At 43.3% G+C, this 14,878-nt stretch overlaps 1 protein-coding gene across 1 annotated transcript in view; it reads left to right on the top strand.

Annotated features, from left to right (window-relative positions):
- hcn4 (hyperpolarization activated cyclic nucleotide-gated potassium channel 4) overlaps positions 1 to 3,402 on the top strand; it is a 59,600-nt gene extending 56,198 nt beyond the window's left edge. The window contains exon 8 of the mRNA XM_054617304.1: positions 1,082 to 3,402. Within this exon, the coding sequence (XP_054473279.1) occupies positions 1,082 to 3,402 (2,321 nt within the window). The remainder of the gene's footprint in view (positions 1 to 1,081) is intronic.
- The last annotated feature ends 11,476 nt before the right edge of the window (positions 3,403 to 14,878 follow it).

The following is a 14,878-nucleotide window of genomic DNA, read 5'->3' as shown; positions in this document are numbered from 1 at the left end:
GGGGTTCTCTTTGTAGAAAATGGCCGCTTTGAAAAGATGTGGTGGGCCGATAGTGATGTTTCTGTGATATGGTCTCCTGCGTATGTCCTTTCTCTTGGGCTTGAGGCTCATGTACACCCTTCTTCCCTAATTACGTCACTCACACAGCATGATCCACAAATTAATTACTGTCTTGATGGGCTCACAATCTGATTGGAGGTGTGCAGGTGATAAAGGGTCAGATGGTGATAGGTTCAAGCTGGATGTAGATACAATACCTCAATGCAGCATCTTTTCTAATCGGCGACCAGCCATACCAGTAAATGGAGGGAAATGGCAGTCATATGAATTAACCCTGTCATCGCTAGTGCGACCATTCAACAATGACTAATGGACTCTGCGGTCAGAGGGGCGTATGTTTCTCTGTAAGGTTGGGTCAGCGGTTAGTATGCCTGTCATAGTGATGCAACTTCAACCTGTCTCTTTGAACTTGTGCTCAGCTCACAGGGACTTCCGAGTACTTGTGTTCGTAATGCGGAAAGTAAAGGGAAGCAACTAAGAGCAAAAATATTATGAAAAGTTTCCAATTTTATCTTTGATTTTAAGATGCTTCTTTTTGATATTAACAGCCCATAACAGGAAAGAAAACATGACCCCAAAGGGATGGCTTGACCTATTATCTTAGTGCAGCTCACACTCACCAGCATCTTATAGTACCATGTTTGCTTTAGGTTTTGTCCCTGTTACCTAGGGAATCACAGTAAGAGCTAGTCAAACATACACCGCCTACACCTTAGGCTGTCATCCTGAGCTTCAGTCTCTGGGTAGTTATCTCCCACCTATCTTTTGTTGTTTCACTTTTATGCTTTGTCTTTCCCCTTCTGCTCCATCCCCCCATCTCTTTCTGGAATTTATTTTTCTTCCTTTATCCCACTTTTTTCTTTATTTACTGCTTTCATAGCTGTTCCTTTGCCAGCATCTTCTATTGTAAAGGGTTGTTGGAAAATAGTGTGGTTACAGCCAAATGTCAAACTGATTCTAACATTCTCCTTTTATCTCTTTTCTCTCAACTATCACTCTCTGTTTGCGTTTGCTTTTACAGGCAAGAAAAACTCCATCCTGCAGCACAAGGTGCAACACGACCTCAGCTCTGGTGAACTCGACTACCACGAGAGTGAGATCATTCAGCAGATTGTGCAGCATGACAGGGATATGGCCACCTGCGCGCACCTCTTTCAGAACGTCCCACTCCAGACGCCTCCTTCACCTACACCTGTCATCTGGGCCCCACTCATCCAGGCCCCTCTCCAGGCAGCAGCTGCCACCACCTCAGTAGCCATTGCCCTGACACATCATCCACACCTTCCACAAACTATTTTCAGGCCTCCGGTTAATTTTCTGGGGTCCCTAAAGGACCCTCCCAGCCGGCTCAAGAAGTTCCACACATTTGTTCCTCCATCCACAGCACCTGGCTCTGCTGGGGACTCCCCCTCTAGTACACCCTCTAAACTGCACAGTGGGGCGGACATGCCATTGCTGGCCTCTTTTCGGGCCCTGCACATGACGTCAGGTACAGGGCCAACTGGCTCTAGTCAGCAGGCCTCAGGTAGCGGCGGCCAGCACGGACCTAGTGGGACTGGCTCTGGGTCCAGCGGAGGAGGGGCCTCTGCCTTCCCCTTTGGACCATTCTCTTCATCTGGTTCACCCTCATCTAGTATGGCCCAACTACACCCACAACCACAGCATCAACAGCCATTTCGCTCCAGCACCCCACCTCTCTCAAACCTCTTCCGCCAAGGATCTACAGGTGGAAGCACAGGGTCAGGAATAAGTGGAGGGGCAGTTGGAGCCTGTGGTGGTGCTACAGGGTGGTCTTCAGGTGGAGCAGTCGGAGGGTCTGTGGAAGGAGCCATGGGAGGAGACACTTCTTGGGCTGGAGAGGACTTTACAACAGGAAAGACAGGGCTACTGCCTGGGGCGCACTTTGGATCTGGAGGTGATACTGGTGGATCAGTAGTCGAGATCTCAGGGGACTCAATGGGAGGGATATCTGAAGGATCAGTGGGTGTTGCTTGTGGCAGGTTAGCAGGTGGGGCATCAGGGGGATCAGCGGGGGGCATAACCTGCGTGTCAATAGGAGATGCAGCCAGGAGATCAATGGGAGGGACTTTAAGGGGATCAATGGGAAGAGCTTCTGGGGGATCAGTGGGAGGGGCTTCTGGAGAGTCACTGGTATTGAAGACCACTGGAGGATCATTGGGAAAGGCTTCTGGTGGATCAATAGGAGGGGTTTCTGGGGGATTGACAGGAGGGACCTCTAGGGGACCACTTGGAGGTGTGTCTGGTGATTCCATGGTAGGGAATCCTGGAGGATTGTTGGGAAGGTTTTCTGATGGATCCACAACTAGCCATATAGGAGGTATAGGAGGTGTGAGTGGGCCAGGGGGAGTGGTGATAGGTGGACATATTGGCACTAGAGCATCAGGAGGAGCATTAGGGAGCCATATGGGGAGTTCTACTGCTTGTCCTGTAGGCAGTACTTCTGCTGGAATTACAGCTGGACTTCTTGGTTCCTCCTGTTGTCAGAGTCCTATATCTACCGGCTCATCCAGCCCTTTGCCTGGTCAGCTACTACATAGCCAGACACCTCCCAAGACGCCTCAGGTAGCACCTTTGCAGCAGTTTGCTGGGGGAGGCAGGACTACCAGTGGCTTAAACCTCTTCTGTTCCCCTCCACATGGCTCCCCATCCTCTAGCAGAGGACAGCACAGCCAGCAGCCTGTTGAGGGGTCCCAATCCTCCCTCAGCCATTTTAGCCTGGCAAGCCTCCAGTCTGGCTTATTGCCTCACCAGATGTCCCTGGAGAGGTCTGCCCTGGCCTCCCTGGCCCAGTATGGTTCAGCAAACGCCTCCCCCTGCCTTACCCCGGTGGCACCCAGCCCTACTATTCAAAGCCCAGTGGCGGGCAGGACTTTCCACTACAGCGACCCCTCGAGTGTCACGGGATCCCACAGTTCTCTGCTCATGCCTCAGTCTTCTTTCCCTTCACAACCTCCCAGCCAGCCACACACAACAGAAAGAGATTCTCCACTGGGCCTCTTTTCTGAGGACCTAAAGTTTTTATCAAGCTCGCACCCATCTCTGCCCCAGGAGGTGGCCCCGGCCTTAGGCCACCATACTGCTTGCTCCTCTGTGGAAACTGGATATTACCCCTCACCCTTTTCTTCGCCCACTCTTGTGCCCAAACCTTGTAGCTCAGTGCCAGAGCACATGACTCCTCCAATCCACATGTCTCCGGGGCACCCTCACCCGACTCAGTCCCCTGGGGCCTCCCCGGCCTTGCCGTTACAGAGGGCCTCTGCTGCCTACTCATCAGATCTAGAACCTCAAACTGTCCGCTCTAAACTCCCTTCCAATTTGTGAGGATTGATCACACCCTCCTGTGCTCCTCCAAACTGAGACACTCACAAACTATCTCCATGTGTGAGATGCTTTTCTTTCTGTCTTCAGACTTTACTGTGTTCCACCTCATTTTACCAAGATCTTAAAACTTACTGTGATTTAAATGACACTTTACTGGGTAACTCAAAGCTCTAGAATACTCTATGTTTGTTTTATGCTTTGACTTCTTCTTTTTATTGATACATACTGTACATAGATAGAGATATATTTAAATGATAAGTTAATCAAAGGACTAGGAGGGTGTGAAAAAAAAATCTCAATCTAAAGGACAGTCACTTTCTTTATTTCTATAACTATGTCAAATTCGTCTGGTGAAGTTTTGGAAGACAATTAATTTGACTACACAATAATACTCTTTTTTTCTGCAGGAATCTATGCACTAATACCTGCATGTATAAATGCTTTTTGTGTGTTTCAAAAAAATTACCTACATTTTTAGCTAAAACAAAATGCTTCGAAACAGGCTAAATCTTGTACCATCTCGTACAGGATCACATATTGTTGATCCTTAAATGTATCTATTAGATTGTACCTTATTTATCTTCTGTATAAACTTTTCAAAACCTAATAAGAGATGAAGAAGAGATTTTAGGAAACCAAAAATACTTTTCCTGTGGGGTTATCATTCACCCTCTCTTGGCCCTTCACAATCCTTATTTTATACCACTTTATTGTTATAATACTGTTTTTTGAAGCAGTGGGGAAGGGGTTCAATGAGCAACCCTCCATCTCAATATTGAGGCATGACAGTATGTGAGTGACTGACTTTCTGCAGAGTCCTCAACCATGTCCTAACAAGCTCACTTTGTCTTCCAAGATCATGCCGCTAATGTGTGTAGAAAGCATGTTCTGTCTTTCTTCCTGACTGTGTGCAACTGTTAATGTGCGGGTGTTAGTGCCGATTCAGTGGAACAGTCGGATGCAACAAAAGACTTTTCCCTGGACTGATCAAAAAGATGTTGGCCTTTTTCATTCAAAACCTAGGACTTCCATTAATCACAGCTTGTGTGTTGCATTGTGCAGCACTCAGACAATTTGTTCAAAAATAGTCAAACTTATAATGGCCCAAAAACTAGACTTACAGTCAATGAGCAAATGCAGTACATACAGTACACAAGCTGAAGTGTCCAAAAAGTGCTGGAAACTGAAATATGCCACTTGATATTTGATTACTGCATTACTTCTTCTTCTACTGTAGCTGCTATGCGATCAATATAGACATGTTTCCTCATTGAGAGCCAGTGCTGAGTTTGAGATGTTGAATGTATGTACATTTTGTGTTGCTAAAAGTAGGTACTGTAGCAATGGTGGATGCACTGTGCCCCCTGGGGCTTATGAGACTGTTCTGTAACTGAAATGTCCTTGGTTCAATATCTTTGATGTTTTTCATCAGCAACCATTTCTCCTGCCAAAGTGTCCTTTAGCAAGACACAGGACCGATTCAATTTTTTGTGAGGTTATCTGAATATAATACTCAGTAAGTTGCCTAAACCAGCCCACTCTTTACTGCATGTTCTCCTTAAAGTATTGCCATACTCCTGCGCTGCTTCTGTAATTGGGAGAAAGTGCTTGCATGAAGGTGCAGGAAAGAACTTGACAACCATTGGTTTGAGTTTTTTCAAGATTGTTGAAAGATTTTGACTTAAGTTTTGATTGCATTGCTGCAGGCATCTCTGAATTCATATAATATGCAGTACATACATGGAGCATATCTAGATAAAGCAGTTTGCAGTAAAAGTCAAAGATGGGAAAAGGTCCATCATATGTGTGTATTCATTCGGAATCGGGTGGAACTGACAGAGAGCCTCAAAGTGGTCAAGCAAACTGAATACACAGTGGAGGGAGGTATCACTAAACTCCCAAAGGAGAGAAGCAGTGATATGCTTCTACATGTTTGTCCGTAGCTCATCACCAAGACAGACCCAGGTTCCACTCAGACAGCTGAGTCCCTAACTCAGTCACAGCTCTCAGCCACGGCAGCCTAATTTAACAAGACATGTCTGTAATCCCTTGACCCTCGCAGGCTATCATGGACTCACACACAGAGGTGCACAGTGACCGCGCTCTCCCCTAATCAAAGATCCCAGAAGTCCCTATAATAAGGTATAGTGATACATATGACATGAAACACAGCTGCACATATGCTCATTTACAGACATATGCTCATTTACAGACAAGAGCATACATTGACTTCTCCTGGCAAAAATAATAAATATAAAATAAAAAAATCAGCATTTTGTGAAATTACTGAATTTGCAGTAAACTAATCTATGACCAATTGATTTTTCGCTTTCTTATTGATGTCAAAACAGCAAGGCCAATTTATATAGTAAGGAGTTTTACATTGGTAGACTTGGGATATTATTACAGTCTATCATGAAATGCTGTGGATTAACTGTGTTTTAAGCAACACTGTTGACAAGGTGTCACATTTTAGGGTGCGCTGTTTGATGATGCATTTTCTTATTTTTTCATTCAGATAAGTGACCACATGTAGACATTATTATGTGATGTCTAGATTATTCCATTAAAAAAAGAAAAGGTAATATTGATTAAGCATACGTCTTTGTTCTATCAGAATCGCCCCACTTTGCAAGTTCCCGCATAACCAACAGCTAAATGCATTATGCCCAGGAATGATCTGTGTTACTAGTCATGGGAAATGTAGTCTATCAACAATTGACATATGATTAGATTAGGCAGAATGAGGGGAAATAGACACAGCAAGAGCTCTATGATTAGCTTATCATTACGGAATTACTTTTAAATTAGATTACATAAATCAAAAATCAATAATGTATCACAGCTTTCATTTGGATGCGCATGATCTTTCATGGTCTTCTACAGATGGAGTAGCCGTTACTAATAGGTTGAGCAGTGTTTTGTTCACCTCTCCCACATTTAACACCTCTCTTACATCTGCAGTAAACAGCTATCTGAAAGGCTCTGAAACATTTCGTTGGCCTTTAGCCTCATGGTAGGAACCATCCAAAGTGGCTAAGGGGTGGTAGGGACACATTTTTGCGACAGAAATAACAGAAAGTGAAACATAGAACAGGTTCACCTCTGGAATACTGATTGTCTTTACACAGTGTAGGCGTTAAAACATTGGTCTTCCTGTATCTGCTAGCTTGCAAGTAAGCAAATCGACTGCTATGGCTACCACCGCTTTTTCCCTCACATTGTGACATTATTAAGACGTGGACTTGGAAAACAGTTTGAAGGCGATCTTTTGGACAAAGTCGTAGATGTGAGAAGATATTGATTCACTGAGGAAATTCTGTAGTCAGTCTTTTAGCCATGTGGAGGACAGGTAGACCGGCAGCCTATGGAGTCCTCATGCTGATAGGGTATCTGTTTCTCGTGGGGACTCCTGGCATGAACCCCTCGTCCTGTTGATTGTATCTGAGTGCTAGTGGATGTCAATGTACAATTAATTGGATGGATTGGGAGCACTGCTTTGTAGCTAGCAGCTAGTGTTTGTGTGTGTTTCTCTCTGTGTGTGTGTGTGTGTGTGTGTGTGTGTGTGTGTGTGTGTGTTGGTGTGTGTGTGTGTTTCCCACACGGCCTAGCAGGGTCGATGGCTGGGGCTGGACGCTATCAGAGGAGGCTGGGTAAGGGAGGCACAGGTCATAGTTAACTGAGAGATAGACATTGGACAGGGATTGATTAGTTGGCCTGAACTTAGTCTGGTCCATTATCACAGATAAGTGGTTTAGGGGAGGTTTGGCACAGTGTATCAGCTGAATCTGTCACTGTCAGTAAGAGGGCTGACACAATCTGAATCATGTCCTTTCTCTTTCATTTGAGGCGACATCGTTGCAAATCTTTTTGTGCAAAAAAACTGCCAACTTGAAAGTTAGAAAAGCAGTTTTTCATTGATGGCCATGCAGCTTTGAAATTATGTAATGTAAATGAAAAGGGGTTTCATAATAATTTTGTCAACTCACAGAAGACCATGTAATCCTTCATTCCAAGTAAAGACATGAAAATAACCAAAAAGGGAGTAATTAGATTTTTACCTGACATCAGTGTTTATTCTAAAAGGGGATTTGATATTTCCATCCCCCCAGACTATTTTCTGCAGCTTCGTATGTAGCGTAATGTAGCATAGAGACAGTGTTTTTTTGGGGGGGAGGAATCAGCTGGGAATTAGATAAGGAGCCTCTGAAATGTTGTGTCTTTTGAGAGAAGCGAAATAAGAAAAACAACTGTGACTCACCCGCTCATGCAGGCTACTATTTTGATGATGTTTCCCCGTGTCACCCATTTAAACATGGCAAGAAATCGGCTTTATGAGAGCAACAGAGGAAATAGGGTCTAAGGATCACAATAGCTGCCAGTGTTCTGTCCAAATGCTCCAAGATGGTCTGTTCAGAAGTCGGCTCAGAGAAAATAGTGGAAAAGCACCTGCCATGTCTGTGTTGTGATCGTGTGAAGTATTTTTGTTTAATTATTATTTCAATATCTTGCATTGGTGTGAATCGGTTGTTCTATTTCAACAGAATCTAATCTATGTCAGGGCTACCTAGTCTTGAGAATGAGGGGTACAAAAGGACAATCTATTTAAATCATAGTGTCTGGCAGAAGTTATTCATCTTTTCCTCTGCATGAGGCCTGGCTCTGGCCCTGTTGTTGGCCCTAGCTAGATGTGTTGTAAAGCAGCCAGCAGGTTTGTAAGTTGCTTCAGCATAAACCCCCCATCACAGAGCCTTGGTTTGGCTCCACATGGCACCTCTCTATAATTTTGCAATTCATGGTTGTTTTCTGTCAAGCAGCACTCTCAGATTCTGTTTGGTGCACTTCCAATTCCTCCGCCTAATGTTAGCCTCCCTGTCCCTTTGTGCTGCCCTACTCGGCCATGAATATGGGTTGGTGAATCAGCGATGCACACTAATGAAATCATTTGCTGTGATTGAGGATTAGATGTAGCAGCAGCGGAATCGAACCTGCAATTTCTTTGGGGAGAAAAAGGCACGTGTGTTGTTTTTTTTCCGAGGCCCTCGTTATTCATTCATGACCACAAATCCCTCCTACCCTTCCACAATCGCTCAATTTATTTCATACACAAGCACCAGAATCAGGTGTTACGTATGACAATGTACCTCAGAGTGATTGGATATGATACGAAGATTGCTATTTGTGGTGAAAAGTTGTGTTTATCGTAGCGTCTAATACGACTGACCTCTTTTGCTGCCACTCCAGTGAGATGGAATAACACGAACATAATGTTATTTAGACCACAAAGTTAGCTGATGGGCAGTGTAACTTGGATATGACCTAGTTTAGGGAGAGCATGCAACAGTGGGGAGCAAATAAATTCACACTTAGACTGTATCACCTTAATATCCTTCAGGGTAACGGCACTATATAGCTAACAGGCAGGAGTCTCTCTTTGTAGATGTCAATTATAGAGCCAGTGATTCATCCTACTTTACTGCTTGTTTTTATTACAAATTTGACATGATTCGGTAAACTAACAAATATACTTTGATGCTTAGATTTGGTTTTGAAAATACATGGTTTCATATATTTTCTCGTCTAGTTGTAGCTGATCAAAATATCCTGTGTGGAAGCCAAAGGTGATGCTGCTTTTCACTGGATTAGTTTGGGGGGAAAGAGAAAGGGCACGTTCATACTATATTTGGAAAGATAAGGGTTTCCTTTACAAATCCTGCTTTCGAAAGCTATCCTTCATTTGCCGAAGTGTATGTACTATAATTCCACTTAATCTGATGTTGGAAACCTAATGTCGACAAGGTACTTATACAGATTTATATATTTCCATAGGACCTATTTATATTTCTGTATTTATTTTAGACTCTCTTAATAAGTGATGTCATCATCACCATAATGATAAGCAATGTTCACCAAATTGTGTGTATGTACAGCGTTCATAACATATCCATGATTTTTAAGGAAACATGTCATTTGCATTGTATAATCTCTCTACTTGGGTGCGGCGCAGGAGTGGGACATTATCGTTTCATGATGCTATGGAACAAGACTTTCTACCTGATGGTTCAACCTTTTTGTTTTTTCGCGAAGGCAGCGACTGGTTCAACACTTCTTACAAGGACACGCAACCTTTTGGGGAGGACAGTATTTTGACCGCTTTGCTATTGATCAATGGATATCTATTTTTTCTGCATTTAACTATGGGGAAAAAGCAATAAGGGAACTGTACAGGTATGGTGTGACTGGATGTGTACCTGCGGAACATTGCACTGACCCACGAGACCACACACACACACAGTAGCCGTGACTCGTGGTTTGTGTGGCGGTCAAAGGGGTGAGGCAGAACCTGCATTGTCGATAAGCACACATACTGGATAAAATAAAAACGGTATAGAATAAATATGAAGAACATCTGCCTGGAGTCTTTTTTTTTTTCTGTTAACATGCAGCATGCTTTCAATTGCACATCACAAAGTTGCTCAGCATAAGGCAATATGTGCACCCTTTTAGGCCATTCTGAGGCAATTTTGATTGTACATTTTTGCCTATACATGTGTGCTGGAAATGACAATTGTGGGTGGTTACTGTAATTATTGTTTCCCTCCAAAATGTTTCTATAAGCAAACCCACATTCACCCACAGATGCACACAAAGAGCGGTCAAGAGGCAGGTGAAACTCCTCAGAAGGCTGGAAATGTTGGCAGACTGTAAAAAAGAAGGACAGTCTGCGTCGGCCCCGGTGAGCACTCAGCCATCTGCTTCATTAGAATTCCCCCTTGAGGTAACCTTCCCTTCGCCGAGACCTACTCATTGAAAGTGAAGGGCTTTGTTTTAGATTGTCTATTGTAATTACACATTATTCTCCTTCTCTGCTGCCTGCTTGCTGAAGAGAAAGGAGCCGGCTTACAGTCGCCCACTTGGCATCCGATGGCGACAAAAGCGCACACGGGAGCGCGGTGTAATCGCTGTATGGCCGCTGCTGCCACGTGAGCCTCCTGTATGCTGCCTCTGTGTGGTTTTGGCTAAATCAGCGAGGTCATCGTGACATCCTCGCGGCTGAGGTGGCTGTCTCTCTGCTGCCATAGCGGGAAGACCGGCACTAATGCCTTCCTCTGTAGCATCTGGGATAATCTGCTCTAGTTCTTCTTGGGTCAGACTCAACAGTAATTAATCCTACCATTACCCCTGCAGGCCTCAGGGTTATAGCACTGTGTATGCGTGTGTCTCAAGTGTTTTTTACAGATTGCCCCTTTCAACTTCACTCTGGTACTGGAGGAGGGAGGAAAAAGCCTTGACTTTTACATAGATTAAGATGTTTTAGTGGCATTTGAGAGGGACATGGGGATTTGGGTGGATTTCAGGGAAACTTGAGTGTCCTGAAAGTCTCAGATCTGTACAGAGCTGTAATGTATCAAATGCAGAGTTTTTACGTAGATTCAGTACATGAAAACTGACAATAACTTGTTATCACATCCTAATTTTTTCCCTTTCTAACTTGTATATATGTAGGTTTGTTTTTAAGGGAAATGCTTTTACCTTTCCCACATCTTCTCACGCCTGTAGGATGCAGGCCTGGCTGAAATGATATTATTTTGGCAGCCAAGGGCCCAGAGCACTCAAAAACAAGCACACAGTAACCACTGCACATCCGTATTAGTGCATTTTTTTCCCTCTAAAACCCTGCCATCAAAGCCTTTTGACATCTGCCAGTTTGTTCACAAATATTGTCCAAATGCCAACTTTGAAATGCTCCAGCTTTTCATGCACATGGCTGGAAGTTTTCTTTTTGTGTCAATGTGTGTGTGTGTGTGTGTGTGTGTGTGTGTGTGTGTGTGTGTGTGTGTGTGTGTGTGTGTGTGTGTGTGTGTGTGTGTGTGTGTGTGTGTGTGTGTGTTGTGTTTTGTGTGTGCATATGGGGTGACTCTGTACTTGTGAATGCCTCCTGGGATTGAGTTCATGAAAGCATACGCATGGCTAACATCAGAAAGATGGCCACAGGTTGCCAACCTGATGTCCCAACTCTGCCTCTTGCTCTGCCAACCCCCCGCCCAAAAAGCCAAGGTCCTCTGCTCACTCTTTCCGTACCTTGCTGAAATATCCAAATGGGCCACATATGCCCTACTTAGAGGAAGAGAAAAACGACTGAATTATGTGTGGGTTAGTATTCAGAAAAAAAGGCACCAAGCTAATAGTTTCCATCATCATGAGAAGACATGTGAAATTAAATTAGCCCAGCGGTAAATGCACACATGTCACATTAGATTTCCTTGTCCATGGGTTACATAGACACAGAGGACACTATACGTCAGTGGTGGAAACAGGTACATTTACTCAAGTACTGTACTAGAGTTCAATTTCAAAATACTTGTACTTTACCTTAGTACTTCCATCTGAGTCCACTCTATACCTCCCTTCCGCTACATTTCTGAGGGAAATATTGTATTGTAATATTGTATATATATATTGGAATTTGTTCTCCATTATTTGACATTGGATTTATAGTAACTTTTTAGATTAAGATTTTGAATTTACAAATGAAAAAACAATACATTGTTCAAATAGAAATTAAAGGTTAAACCAGTGTTTTCGGGCATGTTGTGACCCCTCACAGAAAATGGGTCTACGAGTTGTTAGTCCCATCAAAGAGAAATTTAAATTCTAAACTTTTTTAATTTACTGTTTGAGGCTCAATGAGATAAACTAACTGAAATATAGTATCAAAAAAAGCAAAGATTTGTGTATTTTTTTCTTCCTCTCCTGTTATTCAACTCATGACACAAACGGGGACGGTCCCGAGCTCCTTCTGCCCACATGTTGAAGTTGCTCCCGATGGTTAGGCCAGTGCCTTGGTGGGTAAACAATAGTCAAATTGTAAAAAGAAAAAAGATAAAATACGCTAAATTTAGGCAACTGTACTTCTGTACTACTTAAGTAGAATTTTAAATTATGACATTTACGTGTAATAGAATGTTCTGACATAGTGATATTGGTTGTTTGACTTAAGTAGAGGATCTGAGTACTTCTTTCACCCCTGCTATATTCATATTGTGTACATACTGTGATACATTGAAAGTATTTTCACATCCACTCTTCTTTTATTAACATTTCCATGTTATTCGTTGAGTGTTAATCAGAATTGAGGGACAGACTTTGATGTGATGACGTGCTGCCTTGAGCTGCGACCTCACTGTGATATGTCAACACAAGAACCAGCAGCTCAAGTTGTCACCCAGCCATCTGCTTACAGTTCGTCCTAAATGTCTGTTTCTAAGCACAGCCAATCCCCCTTCCATACGAACCCTCAGAGGATGATACAGTTAGCTTCCTATTTCTGACTAGGGAGGCCTCAATCCATCTTGCAATGCTCATAAGATGTTTAAATACTGTTTATTGAATCGGTCCTTGAAATTGAATTGAAGAGATTAATTCCAAAATGTGATATCCGCTATGTCCAAAATATGACCCCTACTCTGCTTAACTGATTGCTGGCATGAGAGTAAAATATTCTAGTGGATATTTTTGGGGCTTTTAATTTAGAGGAGAGTGATATTTAGTGCTGGTTTCTGAAATGCTGACCATTAAGCTGGTATATTTTTCCCTCCACAACAAACTTAACATTTTTGCAAAGAAACCAAATACATTTCAATATATTAGCATGCTGTATCGTTCAGTGGATGATTCATGCGTATTTTATAAAACCACTCTCTCCTAAAAATAATAAGCCAGGGGAACTCATTTGAAAGAGAGGAAAATACCATTTTCATATTTTTAGCAATGATAATCCTCCATGACTGGTGATCCCTACAATACCATCCTCCTCCTCCTCCTCCTCCTCCTCCTCCTCCTCCTCCTCCTCCTCCTCATCCTCTCCCCCAGTGATAGTTGATGTGGGAAATATATCCTTCCTCCCTTGGCTCCAGAGACGCCGCATCCCTCAACATACTCCAGCGCTTGCTTTTCATAGGGTGAGGGTAAACTGTAGTTTGCAGGAGGCCCAACCCCCTCAGCCTAAAGCCTCTGTTCTCTATTTATCATATTAGCCTGTGCCCTTGAGCATTTTGCAGCCAGACTCATCCTTTGAACTAAAGAGAGAAAGCAGACCAGGGCGGCCATACCATTTATCATGTGGGTTTAAATTCTGACAGTAAATGGCCTTGTACTAAACCATCGCCAGACTTCAGAATGGAGCGTCTTGATTGGCTGCGTTGGTAGGCTTGTTTTCCCTCCATGGCTCCTCTTGTAGCTTTGAAAGAGATCAGAAAAAATACAGTTCTTGTGAATTTCTCTTTGGCCATGAAAACCAAATAAATATTAGCAGCACAATATCTCGTGTGATATAATCATGTCGATGTGAGAGTCATGAAGAGCTGGGGGAGCTAGGATCAAATTATCATCAGCCGTATGCATCTAGAGAGGCTTAATTACACCTAGCCATTGTTCTGAATAATTAAGACAGTATGAGTGTCATAACTGACTCCCAAAGTTATAATGTTGCAGCCAGTCTGTTGAGCGAAAACTTTCCTGGAGCGGAAAGGAGGAGCAATTTTGGAGTCAACCAACCAATGCACTGAATGTCGCACTTAACCTGCTGACCTCCATGCTTCATCTCACCTGCAAATAAACGTATTTTTCTATTGGTGGGGGGGATGGGTGCCCGTATCAAATATGACTGGAATCCCCCGCATGAATGGGCTAGAGTCATTATCATTTGGAAACAAAAAAACAAAGAAACAGGCATTCATGCGGTGGCCATACATTCCCAACAAAATGTTTCTCATCAACAAGGTAACAGATGGAATGCACATGGCAAAAGAGTCACAGTCAACATTGCGATCACCCTCCTTATGTCAAGTGGCCTGTAATGTTATGTCATATAGCCCAGAAGAGCTGTTACATATACCAGCAGTGAGTGAAATCAGAATCAGCTTTGATTGTTAGACATGAGTGCAATGAAAGCATGAAAGGCCTTTCACTGAATGATTTATTTCCTCATGTGGAATATAACAATTCCCCGTTGCTGACCACCTCTGGGGTGCTTAACAGTCAAAAATAGATATATGTATATATGGCTTAAAGGACTGCTGAACAATCAGCTGCTCATTCACAAAGCGAGGGCTGTGGAGGGAGTAAGAGAGGAATGGGAGAGGAAGAAGCGAGGCGGCAGAGAATGAAGAATGAGAGGTGTACGATAAGGGAGACCTTGAGAAAAATTAATTAAGTTTAACACAATGTCTACAATGGTCTACATTATGGAACACCTATAGATGATTGATATTCTGCATTGACCCGACCTGGTCCTCTTTTGGCTGCCGTTGCAAAGGGCACTTTGAAATCATTTCTGTGCTTTTGCCAATATGAATTCAGAAAGAAACAAGTCACTTACCGCTTTAGGAGATGTGCAGGTCACTCAGGCATTTGGTAAAGCAGACATTCTCCCCTTCTGCCTGTCAGCACTGCGAAGTTGGATCAAGATGGCAGT

This window comes from Anoplopoma fimbria, chromosome 2, assembly GCF_027596085.1.
Source record: "Anoplopoma fimbria isolate UVic2021 breed Golden Eagle Sablefish chromosome 2, Afim_UVic_2022, whole genome shotgun sequence".
Lineage (NCBI taxonomy): Eukaryota > Metazoa > Chordata > Actinopteri > Perciformes > Anoplopomatidae > Anoplopoma > Anoplopoma fimbria.
Note: the sequence above shows the minus strand (reverse complement) of the source record. Positions and strands in the feature narration are given on the sequence as shown.